Source organism: Balearica regulorum, chromosome 5 (genome assembly GCF_011004875.1).
Source record: "Balearica regulorum gibbericeps isolate bBalReg1 chromosome 5, bBalReg1.pri, whole genome shotgun sequence".
Classification (NCBI taxonomy): domain Eukaryota; kingdom Metazoa; phylum Chordata; class Aves; order Gruiformes; family Gruidae; genus Balearica; species Balearica regulorum.
The window spans coordinates 40,481,065-40,506,449 of NC_046188.1; the positions used below are offsets into that span (position 1 = coordinate 40,481,065).

A 25,385-nucleotide genomic window follows, 5' to 3' on the forward strand; every position below is an offset into this window, starting at 1 on the left:
GCAACACCTCTCAAATGTTAGGTTTGGAGCAGGGATTTTGCCACTCTTATGGGGAATGTCTCATCACAAATGGAAATGTCTCTGACCTCTGCGCTGCTGGAAGCGTGTAAGAATGGATGCTATAGCCAGGATGCCGGCGTGTCTCTGGTTAACCCTCCGGAGGGGTTGTGCCTGCTTTGCATCTTCCCTTCAGCGCTCTGGCTCGTGGATACCTCTAGCCCCAAGATGCCATGCCAAAAGCCATTCTGCTGAATTTGCAGCCATGGTGATCTGCTCCCACGGCACGTGGAACTTTTTCACCTTTGTTATTAGGGCGAGAATTGTAATAAAGAGACTGAGATTTGAAAGCTGTGGAGTCATTTGCTGTGCTTTGGATAGGAGCAGGGATCTTTGCATCCCCACCACTCCGTCACCCCAGGGTGGAACTTGTAGGAGCAGGGCCCTGTGGGTGGAAAAGCCCCGAGGGCCTCCTGCCTCACCTCAGCAGAGCAGCCACACTCACCCTAAGACATCGATCAGCATGCAACAAACTGCCACCTGCACGCCCAAATGCTCTGTCCTCCTCCAGCCTGCCAGGGGCCACCATCCCTGTGAGTCCTGGAGGGCTGCCACCTCCCTCGTGGATGCCATCTCCCACCGCCCTGCTGAACCAGCCATCCTGGTTGTCTCCACGCTGCAGGTGTCCTCTCAGCCAGCTTGGCACGCTGGGGCAGACCTCAGAGCTGGCAGCTGCCTCTCAGCCCTGGCCTGTTTTCTGCACCTGGGTGTCTTCATTCAGGGCACCGCAGCATTTCCCTGCCTGGCAGCTTTCATAATGGATGTTATCAGCAGTGCTGGCTGACACCTGCGGGCCTGCCCTACCGCAGGTGAGGCACTCTCTTTGGGTGTGGGCAAGAAGAGCAGGTGGCAGAGCAGGAGGGAGGCAACAATGGGAGCCTTGGGGCAGCCGGTGGCCACACAAGCTGCTGTCATCTGGTGAGAGGTGCAAAGACTGCAAGTCCCAGGAGATGCCAGGAGAGCGGCACCGGGCTCGTGGGGCTCTCTCCCCCCTGAGATGCTCCCAGGCCATGGCCCCATGTGCCCACCCCAGCACAGGGTGGCACCAGCCTCTCTTGGGATGCCCCCGCTGAGCAAGGTGGGCTCCCATCCCATATCAGCTTCTGCACAACATCTTCCCCCAGGAAGCAGGTGGGGCCTGAGCCCTGAGCATGGTCCCTTCCTGCCCCGTTGCTCTGGCTGGAGCCTGACACCAGAGGCTGAGCGCAGGATCCTCCTGGGACGACTCCTGGCAGTTCCTGCTGCTGCAGGAGACCTCTCACCGTATGCCCTGGCATGGGACAGGAACTGGATCAGAGAGGAGTGGAGAGGAGCTCTGCGACAGACCTTGCCATGCTGCCCCACCACTGTCCCCATGCCTGCAGCTGGTCACACATGACAATGCCCTATTGGGTTCAGGATCATGTCATGGGGGTGGACTTTCCAGGAACAGCAGTCCATGGAGGTGGCAGGAACAAGCTGCCAAAATGCTCCCAGACTGTGGTGCCGATTGCCTGCAGGGCTGCATGCAGCAAAGCGGTAACCTTTTCTGAAGGGAGCCTGCAGCTTGGCTGAGTTCAGGAGAGGAAAGACAGAGCCTGTGAGAGAAGCCCAGGCAGGAGGGCTGCAGCTGCACCTGAGGCTGGGTCCAGTCCTGCAAGGATATTAACCAGCAGGCCTGGTTTAGAGAACTGCCACCACAGCAGATAAACACACTATTTGTCAACAAGTGTCTGGGCAAACCTGCCACCCTTTGAAGATGCTCCCACAATGCCGGTGGCTGCCTGTGCCAATCCCGCCTTGCTGTGGGCGCTGACAGGGCTGCACTGGAGTCTCCAGGCAGCCTTGACATCTCCCAGCGCTGTGTGGGCCCACACAGCTCCTGCCCCAATTCCCCTCCCCTTGCCTGTGTGTGGGAAGCTGCATTTGTAGAAGAAGCCTCAGCTTAAGCGCAGACACAGTGAAGACAGCAACCCAGGAGCCATGGGGCAGGTCACTGCCCGCTCCCTGTGCCAGGTGAACTCCTGTGCCTGGCAGAAGCAGCTGCCCTGGCTCAGCCCCGTGCCTGCAGTCCCACAGCGCTGCAGCCCCACGTGGATCCCCAGGATGACCTCTGCCCGCAGCCTGTCCTCCATGGCCCCCTCCGTCCGCCTCTCGCCCACCGCCCGCAGCCTCTTCGATGAGCCGCTGGCCATCACAGTGCAGGGCCTCAGCCCACGGCAGCAGGTCACGCTACGGACATCCCTGCAGGACGAGATGGGCGAGCTCTTCCAGGCCTGCGCCCGCTACCAGGCGGGAGACGACGGGGAGCTGGACCTCGCCCGCTGCCCCGCGCTGCCGGGAGGCAGCTTCTCCGGCCTGGAGCCCATGGGGCTGCTCTGGGCTTTGCAGCCCCAGAAGCCCTTCTGGTGTATGGTGAAGTGGGACATGCAGAGCCCCTTTGTCCCTGCAGCTGGAGGTGTTTGAGGGCCACGGGGACCCCCCCGGGCAGCTCCTGGCCCAGGCGCAGCACGAGCGGGCGTTCCTGCGAGATGGGGGTGCGGAGAGTCCCGGTGCGAGAGGGGAGGATCCGGGCAACGCTTTTCCTGCCCCCGGGTGAGTACTGGCTGTGGCCATCCTGTTTTCCCTAAACCAGTATTTTGTCAGTGCAAGCTGTTCCATAACCTCTGCAAAGAGGAGTCCATGAAAGCCTCTGTCCTTCCCTTTCTCTCTCCCTCTCTCCCTCCCTCCCTCCCTCCCGTACCACCGACCAGCCTGACCATCATTCCCAATTCACCTGGCCGTGTGGGTGCCAGGACATGGTTGCAGAAGCAGGTGGAGGAATAACTCTTCCTGCCCAAGAGCTTGAGGTTATAAACATGGAGAAATGTGCAGCATGCGGAAGCGTGCCAGGAGGGCGTTGGAGACAAGAAGCTGCAGAAGAGAGTGGTGGAGAGGGGCTCTGCACCAGTCCTTGGCAGTCCTCCTCACTGGGAGAGTTTGGGGGATCCTCCCTCTGCCCCCAGCACAGTAGCAACTAACTATATAGTGACCACAGTCCCCATGTTTGAGTTCCTGTGGATATCATCAGTTCATGAAAGGGGAAAGAGGAGAAGCTCAAGAACATTTACAGGGATGAAACCTTTCCAGCAGGAAAAGGCAGTAACTTAATTGCTCTGGAGAAGGCACAGAGCACCTTTCTGAGGTGTAAGAGGTGCCCAAGGCACCGCCAGGCTGCTGCATCTGGGCAGCTACACAGAGACTTCCCTGCCAGAGTCCAGAGTGTGGGAGGGCTGATTTCACAGGCTCAGCATCCCACCCGCAGGAGGCTAGGACTCCCTCCCCTGCCTCACCTCTACCCCCACCTGCTGACCAGGAGATGGAAGACGCCACCTGCATACATTTTGTATCCAAAATGTCCTGCTTCCCCTGAGCTGAGGCACTTACAGTAAGCCAAAGGCTGGTGCATTTTCTCAGTGTCTCCTGATCCGGTCCTTTTGTGTGTGTTTTAAAATGATAGGCCCTTGCCGTGCTCCCTGGAGCTTTGAACCGTCTCCTAGACACAGGATAGGAGGAATTTATTCTCATCCTGCTGCCACCACAGCCAATCTTCAGCTTAGCAAGATTGTAAGCTTGGCCTGTAGTCAGTATTTCTGTTAGGCAGTTCCATTTGGAGATGTGTTTTATCACCATCATTTCACCACACTCCAGTTGTCCTGCATTGAGACACTCCCATCGTGATCTGTGTTCCTGGGAGTCCTCTACATTCAGATTCAGGAGTTGGATACTCCTCAGAAAACAACCTAAGGCCAGTAAAGGTGGAGAGCTCAAAGGACTTCTGCTATAGTACTGCCCCCCTTTCCTCGAGCACCCACGCTGCCTTACTCAGCATTACCGCCTTTTCTGTGCATGTTCAGTGCAAGCCACAGAGCCCTGCTACACCTAGCTGGGCCATGGGCCACAGGCAACTGCGCTGCTGGCCTCTGGGGTGCACAGCTACTGCTTTGAATGCTCACGGTTTATGGAGAGCCAGATGTGCTGCTGCCTGCATGCAAACAGCGGCAGAAGGAAGAGCACAGTACTGCTTTGGACAGTAAGGCTCTCCTCAGTCCAAAGCACAGAGAGCAAGCAGATGCTGTGCACTTCCCTCTCCTCCATGACCCCCAGCAGCACGTTCCTGTCTTCCACCAGCAGCCCTGTTTGAGGATTCACAGGCCACCATGGTGCGGGGTGTGAGACCATGGCAGGAAGGCATTCCGGCAGAGTGGGAGGCATGAGCACACTCAGGCCTCTGGCTCTTCTGAAGCCACAAGTAGGGGTGAGCTGGGTCTCACCCACTCCTGATATGGCCAGGGGCACCTTCGCTGGCCTGGGGTCTGTGGAGCTTCCATGGGCGCTGCAGTCTGAAAACCCATCAGGCTGTAGGAATGCAACATGCAGAGCATCCTCATTCCCTTGCCCTGGTTGGACAGGAGCAGAATCTTCACAGGATGAGGAAAAGAGGATCCTGGGACAAGAAGAGAAGATCCAAACAATGATCTTCTGATCACCCAGTGAGATACCCATGGCGTCATATATGGAATTTGATAGTCATCACAGTCAGAGACACGATCCCCAAAGAGATGAAGTGCTGGTTGGATGGATCCCACTCACCACTTTTCAAGGGATCCCAAATGCTCAAAAGCCACAATACAAACACAAATGCTTACAGTTTCTAGTTCATAGTATTACACCTATCTAATCATGATACCTTGAGGATTTTTACAGTGCCAAGTGAAGTGGTCATTGTTACAGGGCTGCTTACAGGGAGAAGAGAAAGTGGCACAAGATGCCTTCACCAGACAGTCTTTGCCCGTTGGCCCTCAGCACAATGCAGAAACACTGCTGATTCCTAAAACAAATAAGGGTTTGCACATTACCCAAGAGGTTCTGTTCCTCAGCCTTTCTTCCCCTGCAACACACTCTAGGTTTTTTCAGCAGCTAAATGACTGGCAATGTCCTTTCCCCAAAAGCCATTCCTCTGCAGTTCCTGTTGTGTACCTGGTTTGATGCGTTCTAAACCAGAGAAACATTGAAAAGGAGTCATTTCAGGCAATGCTGCTCTTCGTCTTGTCTGCTCCAGGAGAAGACACCTTCCCAGGAATCATCGACATACACGGCTACGCAGGAGGTCTCTTTGAGCACAGAGCCAGCCTGCTGGCCAATCATGGCTTTGCCACACTGGCCCTGGCTTATTTCAAATATGAGGATCTGCCCCAGGACCCAACTGAACTCCACCTGGAATATTTTGAAGAGGCGGTGAACTATATGCTGCAGCACCCACAGGTAGGAGCACCCTCCATGTCCCACTGGGTTCCCCTGGGAGTGCTTCTTCTCCAAAGCGCCTGTCACTTGGCCCGAGTTATCTCTGGAGGAAGCTGCTGAAAGCTCACCTGGCTCCATCTGACAGGGGTTGGGTGCCTGGGCTCTAGGAAAGAGGAACGGTCAACAGAGATGCACTGGTGAAGAGAGATCACAAAGCAATCTCACAAGAGGTAGGTGAGACCTAACAAGGTGGGAAGGTTGTGCAGGAGAGAGCCTTCATGAATTGCCACCAAATGTCCTCCTACAGTCTCAAAAGTGAAAAGTAAAGAGCATCTGTCAGTGTCTAAGACTAGTAACTCTTAGCTATGTCCTACAACCTGTCCTCAAATCGGTGAAAACATGGTACCCCTCTCTTGGCTAATCTCAGTGCACAGAGGAACATTACCAAAGGCAACGGTTTGAAGAGGGGGTGTGCTTGGCACTTCTCCAGAAGAAAAGCTAATCATTGCCATCAACTCCTTCACAGGGTTTTGCAAACTCTCAGCATTATACAACGTCCCTCTCCAGGATCTAGCCATTGTGTTTTTCAGCTGAGCACTGATGGGTTTTTCCTCCTGTCTACCAGGTGAAGGGACCAGGGGTTGGCCTGCTCGGTTACTCCAAAGGAGCTGATCTGTCTCTTGCCATGGCCGCCTTCCTGAAGAACATCACAGCCGTTGTTTCCCTCAACGGCCCTGTGGCCAATACAGTTGTTCCTCTCTGTTACAAGGACAAAATCATCCCCCCTTTGCCCTTCGATGAACAAAAGGTCAAGGTCATTGGTTCCAATATTCTTGATTGTTCTGAAATCTTTGCTGACCCCTTTCAAGCCCCTGGCAACCAAAGCCTGATCCCACTAGAGAAAGCTGAGGCACAGTTACTGTGCGGGAGACGCACAACCCATCCGGGCGGGCTCTGCAACCCCATCTCCATTTCAAGCATATTAATAGCAACCAAAGGCAGCACAAATTCTCCTTAGCTTTTCCTTTCCTGCCCACTGTTTTCTAAGAGCATAATACTTCAGCTGGGGTGGGGCATTCTGATAATGCCTCCTCAGTGTCTAAATCCACCGGGGAAACCGCCTGGGCCAAACACCTTGCAAATCCCCCTTACGGATTTGTGCGAGGCCAGCCAGGCAGTTTCTCTTCTCTTTATTCTCCAGAAAGGCATTTCTCAGAGACCTGCCGACTGCGCCAAATGTTTTGCACGAGGAGGTGCTGGTCCGTTGTGAGCCCAGTGAAAAAAGGCACTCGTGTTCTGTAAGGTATTACGAAAAATGCTATTTATTAGAGCTAACGCTCTAAGAAGAGAATAGCATAGATAATCTTAGACATCCCTTAAGATGCTGGGAACCCCAAGCGGTGTAGCATGTAACAGGGCTCCGACCCACACGCAGCACACCACGCAGACATGGTCCATAGCAGAGATTCTCCCCTTTTGGTCTTTCAAGGTATTGTAAGATTTTTATATAAGGCAAAAGCTCTACTTATCATGTCTACAGTCAAACAGAAACAATGTTTGCGTGAGAACATCTTGCTGCACTGTTCGATAAAGGCAAGGCCATGCAGGTACTGGGAGGGAGCTGCCTGTGAGCTCCTCCGTAAGGAAGAGCTGGCTGAGTTCTTCCTGCGGCCAGGGGATCTGTGCGGCACGGCACAGGCCTGACGGCCACGCTGCGTGGACAGCGCGGCACAGCGCAGGCCTGGGCGTGCTCCGGTTAACTCTGTTGTGGGTCACTAACTGCCCAAGGTACAATGGTCTTCTCTTCAGGATCGCTACACTGACTCCCACGGAGAAAAATGCCTAAACGTTCTGGAGGATTTCAGACCTGGTGACAAAGTGATCACTCTGTTTCAGAATAAGAAATTAATTTATCTGCTTCGTGCTTTGTTCCCTGTATAAAAATAGGAATGCATTTTCCGTGCATGTTTGAATTCTTCATAACAACAATGGAACATGGAATGCATAATAATGCTACAAATAACGCTTGCAATAGCAATACTTCATCCTCCTCTAAGGTCCTCCAGCACTGAAGATCTCCGTATTTCTTAAGTATTAATACTCTTCAATTTGCAACCCAAGGCAAGGTGAAAAAACTATGATTACCCTTATTTTACACACAATGGCTAGCAAGGAAAACTCTATGTATCTTGGCCAAAAGCACGTGGCATCTTTTGCAAAATTTAGAAAAGCAAGCCATTTGCATTGTTAACCACACAGGTAACTCTGCTTTCTTGGTCTCTCACTTTCTAGTATATATGCAATCAAGTATGAAGAGATGGATCAAAATTAAGTTCACCCAATTCCCTTGATTTCTGAGGGGTCTTCAATTTAGAGTGTTTATTTGGAGCATATATGTTCTGTGGCTTCTTATAATATTGGATCCAATGGTACTGTTCTTGGGTACTGATGGTTTTATAGTGCAATGGTGCTGATAAAGAGAAAACAGGTAATTCCTTGATTTCCTAATGTTTCCTAGCAATTAGAATTTCCCATACCCACACACAGATAAGCAGCCTCCAAGCAGGGGCTTCTCCCATCGAGGAGGAGGGAGGGTTGGTGAGCCGCCCGTGTTGCTCCACCATGGCAGATGCACAAGCTGTGATAGCCTTGAGCCTACTGATAATGTGTACGCTTGCGAGAGCCCTCATTAAACCTTCTGATGTCACACTTTGTCACTGGGGATCTGGCATTGGAGTGGAAAACATGTTCAGACAACTGGTATTGTGATCTTCTCTACAGTCGTACATATGGAAGATCTCCTTGGGATATATTCACCAGGAAAACAGAGGAGGCTTTCATAATTTCCACACCTGTCCTTTGTTTTCTGCTTCCCTGCTCTAGAGATGACATCTCCATGTGACCTAAAGCAGTTCAGTCAGAAATGGGCTTCCAAAATGACCTCATGGTGGTGAAGAGGTTCACAGAAGGGGAGTGGAACTGTGAAGCTGTCGTGCCCGCAGCAGGAAATGTACCTTGCAAATTCACCTGGAATTCCAGCTGAAAACTTCTCCTCCAAAGGCTAGCTAAAACTCTTCTCAGGCCTTACTGTCGATATTCCTCCACTGGGAGGAAAGGGGAAAAATGCAAGAATACACTTGTATTACAATCTGTCTATGGATGAGACAGCTCTGCTCCTCTAAGTGACCATACGTTATCTGCCACAGGGCACTTCCTCTGTGTGGTTTTCCTCTCATCACATCTTGGACCTTACCCCTCAGGAGAACCCCACACGGCAATCTGATCATGGCCTGAGGATGGCTGCCAGAAGGAAAGGGATGGCTGACACATCAGAATCAGTCCTTGATCAGTCAGTCAGTCAGAAACCTGGGTATACCCCTAGTACCCCAGTGCTAAGTACTAGTCCTTAGATGTCCTACTAAGTGTCTGGATTCATCCTATTCACCACACGCAGGTGATGTCCAGTATATTTTTTTTAACACCCAAACCATTGCTGCCAATTTCCCACATGTATGAATTCAGGCAAAGGGGCAACCTTTTCCAAAGGAAGCCTGCAGCTTTGCTGAGTTTGGGAGAGAAGCCCAGGTGTGGGGCTGCAGCTGCACCTTTCCCTGGGTCCTGTTCCTGCAAGGGTAATAACCAGCAGGCCTGAAGGCAGATTGCTCCCAAGAACCTGCCCTGTGTCTGCACTTGCCACTTGGCAACTGCCCCTGTGGCAGCTGGCCCGACAGCAGGTACGGCCTGTGCGGCCATGAGGCACCGGGGCCTGGGCACAGCTGCTGCCTTTGGACATGCTCCTGCGGTGCCGGGGGACTGGCTGTGCTGAGCCCACCCTGCCACAGGCGCTGCCGGGGCTGCAGCGAGGGCTCCCGGCAGCCTTGATGTCTCCCAGCACAGCGCGTGCCCCTCAGTTGCAATCTCCCTGCCTGCGTGTGGGAGGGTGTGCGGAAGGACCAGCTGCTTTGAGGAGGACCCCCCACTATGGAGCGCTGAGACTCACCAAATACCAGAGCCTGTCAGCCCCGTCAGGCAATGGGGTAGATATGAGGTGCTGTGGTCCAACTGCACCTGGTACAAGCCCTCTGTCAACTCTGGTCTGATGGCCCTGGGGAAGTGTCTCATACTCTAGAGGCCGCACCATGGCTAATGGAGGGGAACATTCCACATGCTGTAAGCCAAGGCAAGGCTTGCTTGGGCTCTATGCCTGGCATATATGCAGGGGATGCCTGCCACACCCGCCTGTTCCTCCAGAAGCACTTGTGCCCGAAAGTGCTGGAGTGGAGCAGTGCAGGACGGGAGGGTCAGGGATGTGTATGGTGGTGGCTGAGAGGCTGTGGGTCCCTCTTTTTCCCTTTGAGGCCAGGAGATGTCTAGCTAATGATCTGGATAGATGAGTAACTCTTAGAAGCTGCGGTTAGGTCTGGTCGGTTCCAACTTGGTAATGGCCCATCTGTATTTACTACGCTGTGAGTGCAGTGGGGACCATTTTCTCTGGGATGGTGTGCTCCAAACAGTAATGGAGTCTGACAACATGTTATAAAATAAAGCTTTGTAGAGGTAGTAGGAAAGATGAGCAACTACACGCCCACAGGACAACTGACCCAATCACTGATAAGAAACACAGGATCATAAGCGATGCCATGGCTCCAGTGGCCTGCCTGGGGCATTTGGCGTCCAGGTCATCTGGCAGCAAAAGCCAATCGTGCAAATGCCTTTTGAATGTGGGTAAGAGCTGTGCCACCCTTCGGCTCCAGCAACAGCAGTCTGATTTGAGAGAATCATTCCTCACGCTAATAAAGTGGCAGCATCCTGCCTATGCTGCCAGTGTTGGGCAGGGAGCAGGGTGTCAGGAGGCAGGGTGGCAGATGGGACATGGCAGGGGCATGCCTGGAGCTAATGGAGCAGAAACCCTGGTGGCTGCAATCACCCCTGTGTCCTCTGTGCAATCTCTCAGTGTACCTGAAGTCCAGCTAAGAAGTTGGGCTGGCATTTGCCTTGGGTGGTGTTCAGTTCAGCATTAGTCAACTGACTGAGCCTTCAACATAGCCTTTGGAGTACTGGGGAGACCTCTCTTCTTGACAGACACTTCTTCTTCATCACTGGGCAGGCAGATCATTTCTGCAAGGCAAGTGTTTTGTTAATCAAACCAGAAAAATGTCTGCAATCTCAAAGAAAGTAAATGCTAGACATATCCTCCTCCCCTTTCCGCCCTTCACCAGGAGCAAGGAGTCCATTTTGAACCAGCTGGCCATCTAAGATGGGGGACAAGGCAGTGTAAGGCTCATTCAGAGGACTAGGATGGTGCTTGGCAAGAGATCTAGGCTTCATTCTACCCCACCAGCAAGCACACCCAGGTCTGAAGGACCTGAATTGACAGATGCTTTTTCATTTATTGAATTAATATTGTTCACACCTGCACCAGTATAACCCCAGTAACACAGCTTGATATATCTACAGCTGTGAGTAGAACTGGGTTCACGTTTTCTGTAATTTCCCTGCTCTTTTTTGATCAGGCATTGAGAAAAGGGAGAGCATTTGAATTGATCCTAATTGAACAGATCATATGCAATAGGCTCATTTATCTTGCCAGTGGCCTGTAAACTTAAAATAAACTTCTGTACTCTCCATCTAACTGTGGTCTCCCCATGTGTATACCGTCTTCAGCCCATACTTTAAAGGAACCTCCACCATATGCATCTTTTGGTGCAGAGATTTCACCACATTTACAGGGAATGTCTCATCACAAATGGAAACATCTCTGATGGCTGAGCTGCAGAAACTGTACAATACGGGGTGTTAGAAAAAGTAGTGGTGCTGGTGTCTCTGGTTAAGAGCTCTCAGGCTGCTGTGAGAGAGATCTCTCTGGAAGAGCTGTGTCCTCTGTGCCTTGGGTTCACCTCTCACCTTCCTCTGGAAGGATGTGCTCTGGCTGCTAACTTCCACTTCTGGCCCCAATATGGTCTGGTCATCCAAAAAGCTGTTCTGCAATCTTCTCTCAAAGGATGTACACCTGCTGCTTTGTGTTTGGATTGCAAAATTTATGTAAGAGATCAGAACTGATAGAAGAGAATTAGCAGCAAATGAAACTCCCAGGCCCTTCCCTACCTGGGATATTTTGTAATCCATGCTCCCAACCGGTCCAGCCTAAACCTGTGGGCCCGCCCTAGCACAGATAAGGCACTCTCTCCGGGCGTAGGCAAGAAGAGCAGATGGCAGAGCAGGAGAGAGAGAGCAACGGGAGCCTTGGGGCAGCCCGCGGCCACACCAGGTGCCGTCATTTGGCAAGAGGCACAAGACTGCAAGTCCCAGGCGATGGCAGGAGAGTGGCACCAGGCTTGTGGGGCTGTCTCTCCCCTGAGATGCCCAGGTGCCCACCACAGCACAGCCTCTCTTGGGATGCTCCCACTGCGTGAGGTGGGCTCCCATTCCATATCAGCTTCTGCAGAACATCTTCCCCAGAGGGAAGGGGCAGGGGGGACTGAAGGAGCTTGGGCAGAGGGGACAGGAGAGGGGCTCAGTGCCAGACCTTGCCATGCTGTCCAGTGAGTGTCCCATATCCATGCCTGCAGCTGGCCCCATGTGGAGCAGGTCACAGGCCCCCCGGGCTGGGGACAAGTGGGAGCTTCCCTCTCCTCCAGCATAGCACCGGCTTCACAATGGTGATGCCCTGCTGCATGTGGGGTCGTGTCCCCTGGGTGAGCTGTCTGGGCTGTCCAGGGGAATCAGTCCATCCCAAAGTGCTCCCAGACTGTGGGGACAATTTCCCCCAGGTCTGCATGCAGCAAAGGGGCAACTCTTTCCAAAGGGAGCCTGCAGCTTGGGAGCAGGAAGGGAGACCCTATGAGAGAATCCCGGATCCAGGGAGGAGGGACGCAGCTGCACCTTTCCCTGGGTCCTGTTCCTGCAAGGGTAATAACCAGCAGGCCTGAAGGCAGATTGCTCCCAAGAACCTGCCCTGTGTCTGCACTTGCCACTTGGCAACTGCCCCTGTGGCAGCTGGCCCGACAGCAGGTACGGCCTGTGCAGCCATGAGGCACCGGGGCCTGGGCACAGCTGCTGCCTTTGGACATGCTCCTGCGGTGCCAGGGGACTGGCTGTGCTGAGGCCACCAGTGCTGCCTTGGCATCTCCCAGCACATCATGTGCCACCACTGTATGACCTGTCCAGAATTGGGTTTTCATACCTATAAACGAGAGAAAAAAAGAGTTTACTTCTTTTCTGCATGCTTATTACCTTCAGCTCGTATTTTAAAACACCCCCTCAGAAATGCATAATTCAGTGTAGGGGTTTCACCAAGTTTACCCTGAATGCCTAACTGTAAATGGAAAAGTCTCAAATCTCACGGAGCTGCAGGAAGGATACGATATGGGATGTTATAACTGGGATGCCAGGGTCTCTGGTTGAGAGCTCTCAGGCTGCTGGGAACCAGCTCTTCTGGTGTCTTCTGTGCCTTGGGTTCATCTCCCCTTCAGAAGTGCGTGCTCTGACTGGGGGCTTCTTTTGAACCAAGATGCCTTGGTCATCCTACAAGATCTTCTGCTTGATTTACAGTCAGTACAATCTTCTTTCAGAAGAGTGCTGTATCCTTTTTGCTTTGGAATTATGGGGTCAGAATTCCTTGAAGTAATTAGCTGAGTTTTCGTGGGGAGCAGGGTATTTTTCTTTGGACCACACAAGGTGAAATTGCTTTATGAGGGAGGATGGATGCTGAACCATACGTATAAATCCCAAATAAGAAAGCACATGACACTTTCAGAGGGAGAGAAAAAGAAATCTTCATGGGCAAGGAAAATCTGCTGAGAGCCTGCCCGATGCCTCTGCCTACCTGCTAGGTCCTACAAAATAGGACCATGCTGAGGGCTCCCTCACATGCTTCCAAGCAGTGCAGAAACACAAACATAGCTACAGGGAGCACATCCACCAATTTTCCAAGAGGAGTTGTGCAGGACAGGAGAGCTGTGAGAGAGGAGGGCTTTATTTGCTATCATAATCCACCCCTTGGGGCACAGGTACAGCATTTCTCTGAAGCATACAAGGACCATTGGCTTCACAACAGCTGCATGGGGCAGGGAGAGAGGGGAGGGGAGCTGGCAGTCCCGTCCCTGCCAGGGCAGTAGGAGGAGGCAGCTCTCGGTGACTGGCTGCCCAGGCACAGGAGCCAGGACATCCAGCTTAAATACAACCATGGTGCAGCTGAGCGGATCACAGAAGCAGCTGCAGATTGCTCCCAGCTTGCTTTGCCGAGCACGGTTGTGGTCACGGCAGATGAGGTTTCTCTTGTCCAGCCTTTCCACATCTCTCATCCTCTATGGCCCCCACCATCTGCCTCTCGCCCACCGCCCGCAGCCTCTTCGATGAGCCGCTGGCCATCACAGTGCAGGGCCTCAGCCCACGGCAGCAGGTCACACTACGGACATCCCTGCGGGACGAGACGGGCGAGCTCTTCCAGGCCTGCGCCCGCTACCAGGCAGGAGACGACGGGGAGCTGGACCTCGCCCGCTGCCCCGCGCTGCCGGGAGGCAGCTTCTCCGGCCTGGAGCCCATGGGGCTGCTCTGGGCTTTGCAGCCCCAGAAGCCCTTCTGGTGTATGGTGAAGTGGGACATGCAGAGCCCCTTTGTCCTGCAGCTGGAGGTGTTTGAGGGCCACAGGGACCCCCCCGGGCGGCTCCTGGCCCAGGCACAGCACGAGCGGGCGTTCCTGCGGGACGGGGTGCGGAGAGTCCCGGTGCGAGAGGGGAGGATCCGGGCAACGCTTTTCCTGCCCCCGGGTGAGTACTGGCTGTGGCCATCCTGTTGTTCCAGTGCTGGCCAGGGCCTTGCTGTGCCAGGGCAGCTGTCAGCCCTCCAGTGGGGAGGAGGAGGGTTGGAGGGGTGAGCAGGAGCAGGACCAGGCATGGGGACTGTGCTGCAGGCTATGGGCTGCACACATAGTGCCCTGTGCCCGGTCCCAGTACTTCGTGCCCTTGCTGGGCTGTGGCAGGCGAAATGCAAAAAGTCATTCTCAAGACAGAATTGGTGTTTCTGAGCAGGGAACCAACTGGAACAGCTGATTTCACATGCTCAGCATCCCATTCAGCAGCGAGGCCAGGGCTCCCTCCCCTGCTTCACCCCTACCCCTACCCACAGCCAGTCTTCAGCATAGCTCCAGCCATAGTCAGCATCTCTTTTACACAATTTTGCTCAGAGGTTGTTTTTTTTTTCTCCACTGAGATTCCACCACACTGGAGTTGTCTTGCACTGAGGTGTCCCACTCATGACGTTCTATTTCTGGTAGTACTGCCTGCACTGTCATCTCTGCGCTTTCCGATTCAGATGATGCTGGGATTATACTGATTGCCGTTCCATAGTTCTCAAACCCACACACAAACTCTTACAGTTTGTTGCTGAAGTTCTTGAAGACCATGCTGGTTTATTATCAGTCAATTTTGTCGCCTTAGACTTGGGGAGGACAGTGGGATTGTATGTCCTTATGCTTCTTTTACTCTGTTACTGGACTCTTTTTTGCATTTCTTGCGTATAGCACATTTGTATCATGGTCTGGCTTCTGCAGGGGCTACTTTTCGAGCAACGGTCATTAGTTCAACCTTATGTTCTAGCTCAAAGCCTGATACTCCTTCTTTTACTATGCGGAGGATGTGGTTATCAATGCACCTATCAAAGTTTTTCTGCAAAGGAGAAGAAGGATTGGAGATCCTACACTTGCAGAGGCCAGTACATCTCACGCTCGTATTCTGGCTATGTTATGTCTGCTAACTGATGGATGTTCATCTTTTCTCTCATTTTAGCAGTAGAAATGGTGATCTGGGCATGCACAGTCTATCCCGAAACTGCTTCAAGACTCCTTTAGGTTGTGGGAGTAGAAGTGAAAGTAGAGTGAAACTTAAAGCAAATCCCAAGGATCTGAGCTGAACTTTGTAGAGGTTTCAGCTGACCTCTCCCCGTGGCTCCTCTTCTCCCTTCCAAGCCACATTACAAGGGACATCTGCTACGAACTAAAATAAGCCAAGTGGTGGTGAAGGGCTGGTCTGAGAGTGAGAAGGGGAAAGTGAGGAAAGCCACCGCACAGATCATCTCTGCGACTGGAGCTTAAAGAAAATGCTGAAATAACTGCCAATTATTAGCACTAAGATAGATTTGCATCTTATGCAGGTGGTATCTGTCTTTCTGCCACTCACTGTCTTGCCAGTTAATTTGCAGTCATTTAACAGCTCGCAGCTAAATGACTGGTCATGTCCTTTCCCCAAAAGACGTTCCTCTGCAGTTCCTGTTATGTACCTGGTTTGATGCGTTCTAAACCAGAGAAACATTGAAAAGGAGTCATTTCAGGCAATGCTGCTCTTCGTCTTGTCTGCTCCAGGAGAAGACACCTTCCCAGGAATCATCGACATACACGGCTACGCAGGAGGTCTCTTTGAGCACAGAGCCAGCCTGCTGGCCAATCATGGCTTTGCCACACTGGCCCTGGCTTATTTCAAATATGAGGATCTGCCCCAGGACCCAACTGAACTCCACCTGGAATATTTTGAAGAGGCGGTGAACTATATGCTGCAGCACCCACAGGTAGGAGCACCCTCCATGTCCCACTGGGTTCCCCTGGGAGTGCTTCTTCTCCAAAGCGCCTGTCACTTGGCCCGAGTTATCTCTGGAGGAAGCTGCTGAAAGCTCACCTGGCTCCATCTGACAGGGGTTGGGTGCCTGGGCTCTAGGAAAGAGGAACGGTCAAACAGAGATGCACTGGAAGGGCAGAGGATGGGCACCATCCAGGTACTGTCACCTGGAGTGACAGAGATGCTGTCTTGAGACATAAGGTGGGGAGGCTGTGGAGGAGAGACATGCATTTTTCGAAGCAGCCTTCATGAATTGTCACCACATGCCCCCATATGAACCCTTAGTATGAAAAATACAAAGTAAAAAGCATTTGCCGGTATCTAGCTGTGGTGGGTCGAACAAGCCGCTCTCTCCCTTCCCTTCCTCAACAGGACTGGTGGAGAAACTAAGATGAAAAATCTTGTGGGTCAAGATAAGGACAGGGAGATAACTCACCAGTTATCACCACAGGTAAAACAGACTTGACTTCAGGAAGATTAATTTCATTCATTGCCAGTTAATAACAGAGTAGCATAGTGAGAAATAAGAACAAAACTAAAAACATCTGCCTCCCACATCTTTGGGCAGCGGCGGGTCCATTTTGGAGCTGACTGAAACTGCCTCTGTCCAACACAGGGGCAGCCCCTGGTCTCTTCTCACAAAGACAATCCCTATAGTTTGCACGGCCAAAACCTTTCCACACTTGCTCTGAATAGTTTTACTTGTCTCCTGCAACCTGTGCTCAAATGGTGTCATTGTGCTTGCTCTCTCTTGGTGTCGTCATAGTACCAGGGAACATTTTTCATGGCAGTGGAAGAAATTTCTGTGTCGGAGGTGCTTGACACTTGCCTAGAAGAAAAGCTAATCATTGCCATCACCTCCTTCACAATGTTTTGCAAACTCTCAGCATTATACAACGTCCCTCTCCAGGATCTAGCCATTGTGTTTTTCAGCTGAGCACTGATGGGTTTTTCCTCCTGTCTACCAGGTGAAGGGACCAGGGGTTGGCCTGCTCGGTTACTCCAAAGGAGCTGATCTGTCTCTTGCCATGGCTGCCTTCCTGAAGAACATCACAGCCGTTGTTTCCCTCAATGGCCCTGTGGCCAATACAGTTACTCCTCTCTGTTACAAGGACAAAATCATCCCCCCTTTGCCCTTCGATGAACAAAAGGTCAAGGTCATTGGTTCCAATATTCTTGATTGTTCTGAAGTCTTTGCTGACCCCTTTCAAGCCCCTGGCAACCAAAGCCTGATCCCACTAGAGAAAGCTGAGGCACAGTTACTGTTCATTGCGGGACAAGATGACCATCTTGTCAAAAGTGAGTATTATGCTACTGAAGTCTGCAAGCTTTTGCAGGCTCAAGGGAAGGCAAATTTTCAGATTTTGTCTTACCCTGGGACAGGGCACTGCATCGACCCTCCCTTTTTCCCTTTGTACTCCATAGGAAAGCATCTTTTTTTTCACAAGCAAGTAATTTGGGGTGGGGAGCTCAGGGCTTATTCTGCAGCTCAGGTTCATGCTTGGCCACGGATTCAGGCTTTTTTCAACAAATATTTAAATGACAACTAATGTGCAAAAAAGACATAGCTTTATAAGGACCTAACTTGACAGACATTTTCATACTTATCACATCAAACCCTGTTCACAGCTGTACCAGTACAGCTACAGTATCTTCCATGACTTTGCACATCCATAACTCAGAAAAGAACTGGGTTTGCCTTTTCTCTTTTCCCCCAAACTTTTTTGCTCAAGTGTCAAGACAAGGAATGGCAAATAGATTTGCACTGGCCCTTGATAATACAGATCACGTGCAAAATGCGCGATTACCTTTCTCCGGCAGTTTCGGTTCTTCTAATACTTGACGCTACTTTCCATACCACTCTTGTCTCTACATGCACACGCTATCCTCAGCTCATACTTTAAAGCAACACCTCTCAAATGTTAGGTTTGGAGCAGGGATTTTGCCACTCTTATGGGGAATGTCTCATCACAAATGGAAATGTCTCTGACCTCTGCGCTGCTGGAAGCGTGTAAGAATGGATGCTATAGCCAGGATGCCGGCGTGTCTCTGGTTAACCCTCCGGAGGGGTTGTGCCTGCTTTGCATCTTCCCTTCAGCGCTCTGGCTCGTGGATACCTCTAGCCCCAAGATGCCATGCCAAAAGCCATTCTGCTGAATTTGCAGCCATGGTGATCTGCTCCCACGGCACGTGGAACTTTTTCACCTTTGTTATTAGGGCGAGAATTGTAATAAAGAGACTGAGATTTGAAAGCTGTGGAGTCATTTGCTGTGCTTTGGATAGGAGCAGGGATCTTTGCATCCCCACCACTCCGTCACCCCAGGGTGGAACTTGTAGGAGCAGGGCCCTGTGGGTGGGAAAAGCCCCGAGGGCCTCCTGCCTCACCTCAGCAGAGCAGCCACACTCACCCTAAGACATCGATCAGCATGCAACAAACTGCCACCTGCACGCCCAAATGCTCTGTCCTCCTCCAGCCTGCCAGGGGCCACCATCCCTGTGAGTCCTGGAGGGCTGCCACCTCCCTCGTGGATGCCATCTCCCACCGCCCTGCTGAACCAGCCATCCTGGTTGTCTCCACGCTGCAGGTGTCCTCTCAGCCAGCTTGGCACGCTGGGGCAGACCTCAGAGCTGGCAGCTGCCTCTCAGCCCTGGCCTGTTTTCTGCACCTGGGTGTCTTCATTCAGGGCACCGCAGCATTTCCCTGCCTGGCAGCTTTCATAATGGATGTTATCAGCAGTGCTGGCTGACACCTGCGGGCCTGCCCTACCGCAGGTGAGGCACTCTCTTTGGGTGTGGGCAAGAAGAGCAGGTGGCAGAGCAGGAGGGAGGCAACAATGGGAGCCTTGGGGCAGCCGGTGGCCACACAAGCTGCTGTCATCTGGTGAGAGGTGCAAGACTGCAAGTCCCAGGAGATGCCAGGAGAGCGGCACCGGGCTCGTGGGGCTCTCTCCCCCCTGAGATGCTCCCAGGCCATGGCCCCATGTGCCCACCCCAGCACAGGGTGGCACCAGCCTCTCTTGGGATGCCCCCGCTGAGCAAGGTGGGCTCCCATCCCATATCAGCTTCTGCACAACATCTTCCCCCAGGAAGCAGGTGGGGCCTGAGCCCTGAGCATGGTCCCTTCCTGCCCCGTTGCTCTGGCTGGAGCCTGACACCAGAGGCTGAGCGCAGGATCCTCCTGGGACGACTCCTGGCAGTTCCTGCTGCTGCAGGAGACCTCTCACCGTATGCCCTGGCATGGGACAGGAACTGGATCAGAGAGGAGTGGAGAGGAGCTCTGCGACAGACCTTGCCATGCTGCCCCACCACTGTCCCCATGCCTGCAGCTGGTCACACATGACAATGCCCTATTGGGTTCAGGATCATGTCATGGGGGTGGACTTTCCAGGAACAGCAGTCCATGGAGGTGGCAGGAACAAGCTGCCAAAATGCTCCCAGACTGTGGTGCCGATTGCCTGCAGGGCTGCATGCAGCAAAGCGGTAACCTTTTCTGAAGGGAGCCTGCAGCTTGGCTGAGTTCAGGAGAGGAAAGACAGAGCCTGTGAGAGAAGCCCAGGCAGGAGGGCTGCAGCTGCACCTGAGGCTGGGTCCAGTCCTGCAAGGATATTAACCAGCAGGCCTGGTTTAGAGAACTGCCACCACAGCAGATAAATACACTATTTGTCAACAAGTGTCTGGGCAAACCTGCCACCCTTTGAAGATGCTCCCACAATGCCGGTGGCTGCCTGTGCCAATCCCGCCTTGCTGTGGGCGCTGACAGGGCTGCACTGGAGTCTCCAGGCAGCCTTGACATCTCCCAGCGCTGTGTGGGCCCACACAGCTCCTGCCCCAATTCCCCTCCCCTTGCCTGTGTGTGGGAAGCTGCATTTGTAGAAGAAGCCTCAGCTTAAGCGCAGACACAGTGAAGACAGCAACCCAGGAGCCATGGGGCAGGTCACTGCCCGCTCCCTGTGCCAGGTGAACTCCTGTGCCTGGCAGAAGCAGCTGCCCTGGCTCAGCCCCGTGCCTGCAGTCCCACAGCGCTGCAGCCCCACGTGGATCCCCAGGATGACCTCTGCCCGCAGCCTGTCCTCCATGGCCCCCTCCGTCCGCCTCTCGCCCACCGCCCGCAGCCTCTTCGATGAGCCGCTGGCCATCACAGTGCAGGGCCTCAGCCCACGGCAGCAGGTCACGCTACGGACATCCCTGCGGGACGAGATGGGCGAGCTCTTCCAGGCCTGCGCCCGCTACCAGGCGGGAGACGACGGGGAGCTGGACCTCGCCCGCTGCCCTGCGCTGCCGGGAGGCAGCTTCTCCGGCCTGGAGCCCATGGGGCTGCTCTGGGCTTTGCAGCCCCAGAAGCCCTTCTGGTGTATGGTGAAGTGGGACGTGCAGAGCCCCTTTGTCCTGCAGCTGGAGGTGTTTGAGGGCCACGGGGACCCCCCCGGGCAGCTCCTGGCCCAGGCGCAGCACGAGCGGGCGTTCCTGCGAGATGGGGTGCGGAGAGTCCCGGTGCGAGAGGGGAGGATCCGGGCAACGCTTTTCCTGCCCCCGGGTGAGTACTGGCTGTGGCCATCCTGTTTTCCCTAAACCAGTATTTTGTCAGTGCAAGCTGTTCCATAACCTCTGCAAAGAGGAGTCCATGAAAGCCTCTGTCCTTCCCTTTCTCTCTCCCTCTCTCCCTCCCTCCCTCCCTCCCGTACCACCGACCAGCCTGACCATCATTCCCAATTCACCTGGCCGTGTGGGTGCCAGGACATGGTTGCAGAAGCAGGTGGAGGAATAACTCTTCCTGCCCAAGAGCTTGAGGTTATAAACATGGAGAAATGTGCAGCATGCGGAAGTGAGCGTGCCAGGAGGGCGTTGGAGACAAGAAGCTGCAGAAGAGAGTGGTGGAGAGGGGCTCTGCACCAGTCCTTGGCAGTCCTCCTCACTGGGAGAGTTTGGGGGATCCTCCCTCTGCCCCCAGCACAGTAGCAACTAACTATATAGTGACCACAGTCCCCCATGTTTGAGTTCCTGTGGATATCATCAGTTCATGAAAGGGGAAAGAGGAGAAGCTCAAGAACATTTACAGGGATGAAACCTTTCCAGCAGGAAAAGGCAGTAACTTAATTGCTCTGGAGAAGGCACAGAGCACCTTTCTGAGGTGTAAGAGGTGCCCAAGGCACCGCCAGGCTGCTGCATCTGGGCAGCTACACAGAGACTTCCCTGCCAGAGTCCAGAGTGTGGGAGGGCTGATTTCACAGGCTCAGCATCCCACCCGCAGGAGGCTAGGGCTCCCTCCCCTGCCTCACCTCTACCCCCACCTGCTGACCAGGAGATGGAAGACGCCACCTGCATACATTTTGTATCCAAAATGTCCTGCTTCCCCTGAGCTGAGGCACTTACAGTAAGCCAAAGGCTGGTGCATTTTCTCAGTGTCTCCTGATCCGGTCCTTTTGTGTGTGTTTTAAAATGATAGGCCCTTGCCGTGCTCCCTGGAGCTTTGAACCGTCTCCTAGACACAGGATAGGAGGAATTTATTCTCATCCTGCTGCCACCACAGCCAATCTTCAGCTTAGCAAGATTGTAAGCTTGGCCTGTAGTCAGTATTTCTGTTAGGCAGTTCCATTTGGAGATGTGTTTTATCACCATCATTTCACCACACTCCAGTTGTCCTGCATTGAGACACTCCCATCGTGATCTGTGTTCCTGGGAGTCCTCTACATTCAGATTCAGGAGTTGGATACTCCTCAGAAAACAACCTAAGGCCAGTAAAGGTGGAGAGCTCAAAGGACTTCTGCTATAGTACTGCCCCCCTTTCCTCGAGCACCCACGCTGCCTTACTCAGCATTACCGCCTTTTCTGTGCATGTTCAGTGCAAGCCCACAGAGCCCTGCTACACCTAGCTGGGCCATGGGCCACAGGCAACTGCGCTGCTGGCCTCTGGGGTGCACAGCTACTGCTTTGAATGCTCACAGTTTATGGAGAGCCAGATGTGCTGCTGCCTGCATGCAAACAGCGGCAGAAGGAAGAGCACAGTACTGCTTTGGACAGTAAGGCTCTCCTCAGTCCAAAGCACAGAGAGCAAGCAGATGCTGTGCACTTCCCTCTCCTCCATGACCCCCAGCAGCACGTTCCTGTCTTCCACCAGCAGCCCTGTTTGAGGATTCACAGGCCACCATGGTGCGGGGTGTGAGACCATGGCAGGAAGGCATTCCGGCAGAGTGGGAGGCATGAGCACACTCAGGCCTCTGGCTCTTCTGAAGCCACAAGTAGGGGTGAGCTGGGTCTCACCCACTCCTGATATGGCCAGGGGCACCTTCGCTGGCCTGGGGTCTGTGGAGCTTCCATGGGCGCTGCAGTCTGAAAACCCATCAGGCTGTAGGAATGCAACATGCAGAGCATCCTCTTCCCTTGCCCTGGTTGGACAGGAGCAGAATCTTCACAGGATGAGGAAAAGAGGATCCTGGGACAAGAAGAGAAGATCCAAACAATGATCTTCTGATCACCCAGTGAGATACCCATGGCGTCATATATGGAATTTGATAGTCATCACAGTCAGAGACACGATCCCCAAAGAGATGAAGTGCTGGTTGGATGGATCCCACTCACCACTTTTCAAGGGATCCCAAATGCTCAAAAGCCACAATACAAACACAAATGCTTACAGTTTCTAGTTTCATAGTATTACACCTATCTAATCATGATACCTTGAGGATTTTTACAGTGCCAAGTGAAGTGGTCATTGTTACAGGGCTGCTTACAGGGAGAAGAGAAAGTGGCACAAGATGCCTTCACCAGACAGTCTTTGCCCGTTGGCCCTCAGCACAATGCAGAAACACTGCTGATTCCTAAAACAAATAAGGGTTTGCACATTACCCAAGAGGTTCTGTTCCTCAGCCTTTCTTCCTCTGCAACACACTCTAGGTTTTTTTCAGCAGCTAAATGACTGGCAATGTCCTTTCCCCAAAAGCCATTCCTCTGCAGTTCCTGTTGTGTACCTGGTTTGATGCGTTCTAAACCAGAGAAACATTGAAAAGGAGTCATTTCAGGCAATGCTGCTCTTCGTCTTGTCTGCTCCAGGAGAAGACACCTTCCCAGGAATCATCGACATACACGGCTACGCAGGAGGTCTCTTTGAGCACAGAGCCAGCCTGCTGGCCAATCATGGCTTTGCCACACTGGCCCTGGCTTATTTCAAATATGAGGATCTGCCCCAGGACCCAACTGAACTCCACCTGGAATATTTTGAAGAGGCGGTGAACTATATGCTGCAGCACCCACAGGTAGGAGCACCCTCCATGTCCCACTGGGTTCCCCTGGGAGTGCTTCTTCTCCAAAGCGCCTGTCACTTGGCCCGCGTTATCTCTGGAGGAAGCTGCTGAAAGCTCACCTGGCTCCATCTGACAGGGGTTGGGTGCCTGGGCTCTAGGAAAGAGGAACGGTCAAACAGAGATGCACTGGTGAAGAGAGATCACAAAGCAATCTCACAAGAGGTAGGTGAGACCTAACAAGGTGGGAAGGTTGTGCAGGAGAGAGCCTTCATGAATTGCCACCAAATGTCCTCCTACAGTCTCAAAAGTGAAAAGTAAAGAGCATCTGTCAGTGTCTAAGACTAGTAACTCTTAGCTATGTCCTACAACCTGTCCTCAAATCGGTGAAAACATGGTACCCCTCTCTTGGCTAATCTCAGTGCACAGAGGAACATTACCAAAGGCAACGGTTTGAAGAGGGGGTGTGCTTGGCACTTCTCCAGAAGAAAAGCTAATCATTGCCATCAACTCCTTCACAGGGTTTTGCAAACTCTCAGCATTATACAACGTCCCTCTCCAGGATCTAGCCATTGTGTTTTTCAGCTGAGCACTGATGGGTTTTTCCTCCTGTCTACCAGGTGAAGGGACCAGGGGTTGGCCTGCTCGGTTACTCCAAAGGAGCTGATCTGTCTCTCGCCATGGCCGCCTTCCTGAAGAACATCACAGCCGTTGTTTCCCTCAATGGCCCTGTGGCCAATACAGTTGTTCCTCTCTGTTACAAGGACAAAATCATCCCCCCTTTGCCCTTCGATGAACAAAAGGTCAAGGTCATTGGTTCCAATATTCTTGATTATTCTGAAATCCTTGCTGACCCCTTTCAAGCCCCTGGCAACCAAAGCCTGATCCCACTAGAGAAAGCTGAGGCACAGTTACTGTTCATTGCGGGACAAGATGACCATCTTGTCAAAAGTGAGTATTATGCTACTGAAGTCTGCAAGCTTTTGCAGGCTCAAGGGAAGGCAAATTTTCAGATTTTGTCTTACCCTGGGACAGGGCACTGCATCGACCCTCCCTTTTTCCCTTTGTACTCCATAGGAAAGCATCCTGTTTTTCACAAGCGGGCTGTCCTGGGTGGGGAGCTCAGGGCTTATTCTGCAGCTCAGGTTCATGCTTGGCCACGGATTCAGGCTTTTTTCAACAAATATTTAAATGACAACTAATGTGCAAAAAAGACATAGCTTTATAAGGACCCAACTTGACAGACATTTTCATACTTATCACATCAAACCCTGTTCACAGCTGTACCAGTACAGCTACAGTATCTTCCATGACTTTGCACATCCATAACTCAGAAAAGAACTGGGTTTGCCTTTTCTCTTTTCCCCCAAACTTTTTTGCTCAAGTGTCAAGACAAGGAATGGCAAATAGATTTGCACTGGCCCTTGATAATACAGATCACGTGCAAAATGCGCGATTACCTTTCTCCGGCAGTTTCGGTTCTTCTAATACTTGACGCTACTTTCCATACCACTCTTGTCTCTACATGCACACGCTATCCTCAGCTCATACTTTAAAGCAACACCTCTCAAATGTTAGGTTTGGAGCAGGGATTTTGCCACTCTTATGGGGAATGTCTCATCACAAATGGAAATGTCTCTGACCTCTGCGCTGCTGGAAGCGTGTAAGAATGGATGCTATAGCCAGGATGCCGGCGTGTCTCTGGTTAACCCTCCGGAGGGGTTGTGCCTGCTTTGCATCTTCCCTTCAGCGCTCTGGCTCGTGGATACCTCTAGCCCCAAGATGCCATGCCAAAAGCCATTCTGCTGAATTTGCAGCCATGGTGATCTGCTCCCACGGCACGTGGAACTTTTTCACCTTTGTTATTAGGGCGAGAATTGTAATAAAGAGATTTGAAAGCTGTGGAGTCATTTGCTGTGCTTTGGATAGAAGCGGGGATCTTTGTGTCTTGACCACTCCGTCACCCCAGGGTGGAACTTGCAGGAGCTTGGGAGCAAGGGCTGCCCGGGTGGGGAGAGGAGATCAGAGAAGACCTCTCACAGCCCCCTCGCCTTGGTGCACCAAGCGTGGCGGAGAAGGAGTGTTGCTGAAGCCATCAGGGCCCTTTTCCTTAGCATCTGCCCCAGCTTATGGTCAAGCTGGTGATCAAATCCAGCACTGCAAGCCATGGGCTGCTATTCTCGACTACACGTGAAATTGCCACATATTGAGGGCTGGTCACCAG

The 25,385-nt window shown here is 52.7% G+C and overlaps 3 protein-coding genes and 1 pseudogene across 3 annotated transcripts in view; 3 read left to right on the forward strand and 1 right to left on the reverse strand.

Moving 5' to 3' along the window:
* The window catches only part of MIDEAS (mitotic deacetylase associated SANT domain protein), a 186,019-nt gene that overhangs the window by 67,098 nt on the left and 93,536 nt on the right, over positions 1–25,385 (reverse strand). The window lies entirely within an intron of this gene.
* On the forward strand, positions 2,020–6,337 carry LOC142601876 (acyl-coenzyme A thioesterase 6-like; annotated as a pseudogene).
* On the forward strand, positions 13,628–17,476 carry LOC142601877 (acyl-coenzyme A thioesterase 5-like). The gene is made up of 3 exons (XM_075753020.1): positions 13,628–14,087; positions 15,677–15,879; positions 16,895–17,476. Exons 1-3 carry the CDS (start codon positions 13,628–13,630, stop codon positions 17,474–17,476), a joined length of 1,245 nt encoding a protein of 414 aa, XP_075609135.1.
* On the forward strand, positions 19,851–24,363 carry LOC142601918 (acyl-coenzyme A thioesterase 5-like). Its single transcript, XM_075753071.1, has 3 exons — positions 19,851–20,460; positions 22,974–23,176; positions 23,782–24,363. The coding sequence occupies exons 1-3, from the start codon at positions 19,851–19,853 to the stop codon at positions 24,361–24,363; spliced, it is 1,395 nt and encodes a 464-aa protein (XP_075609186.1).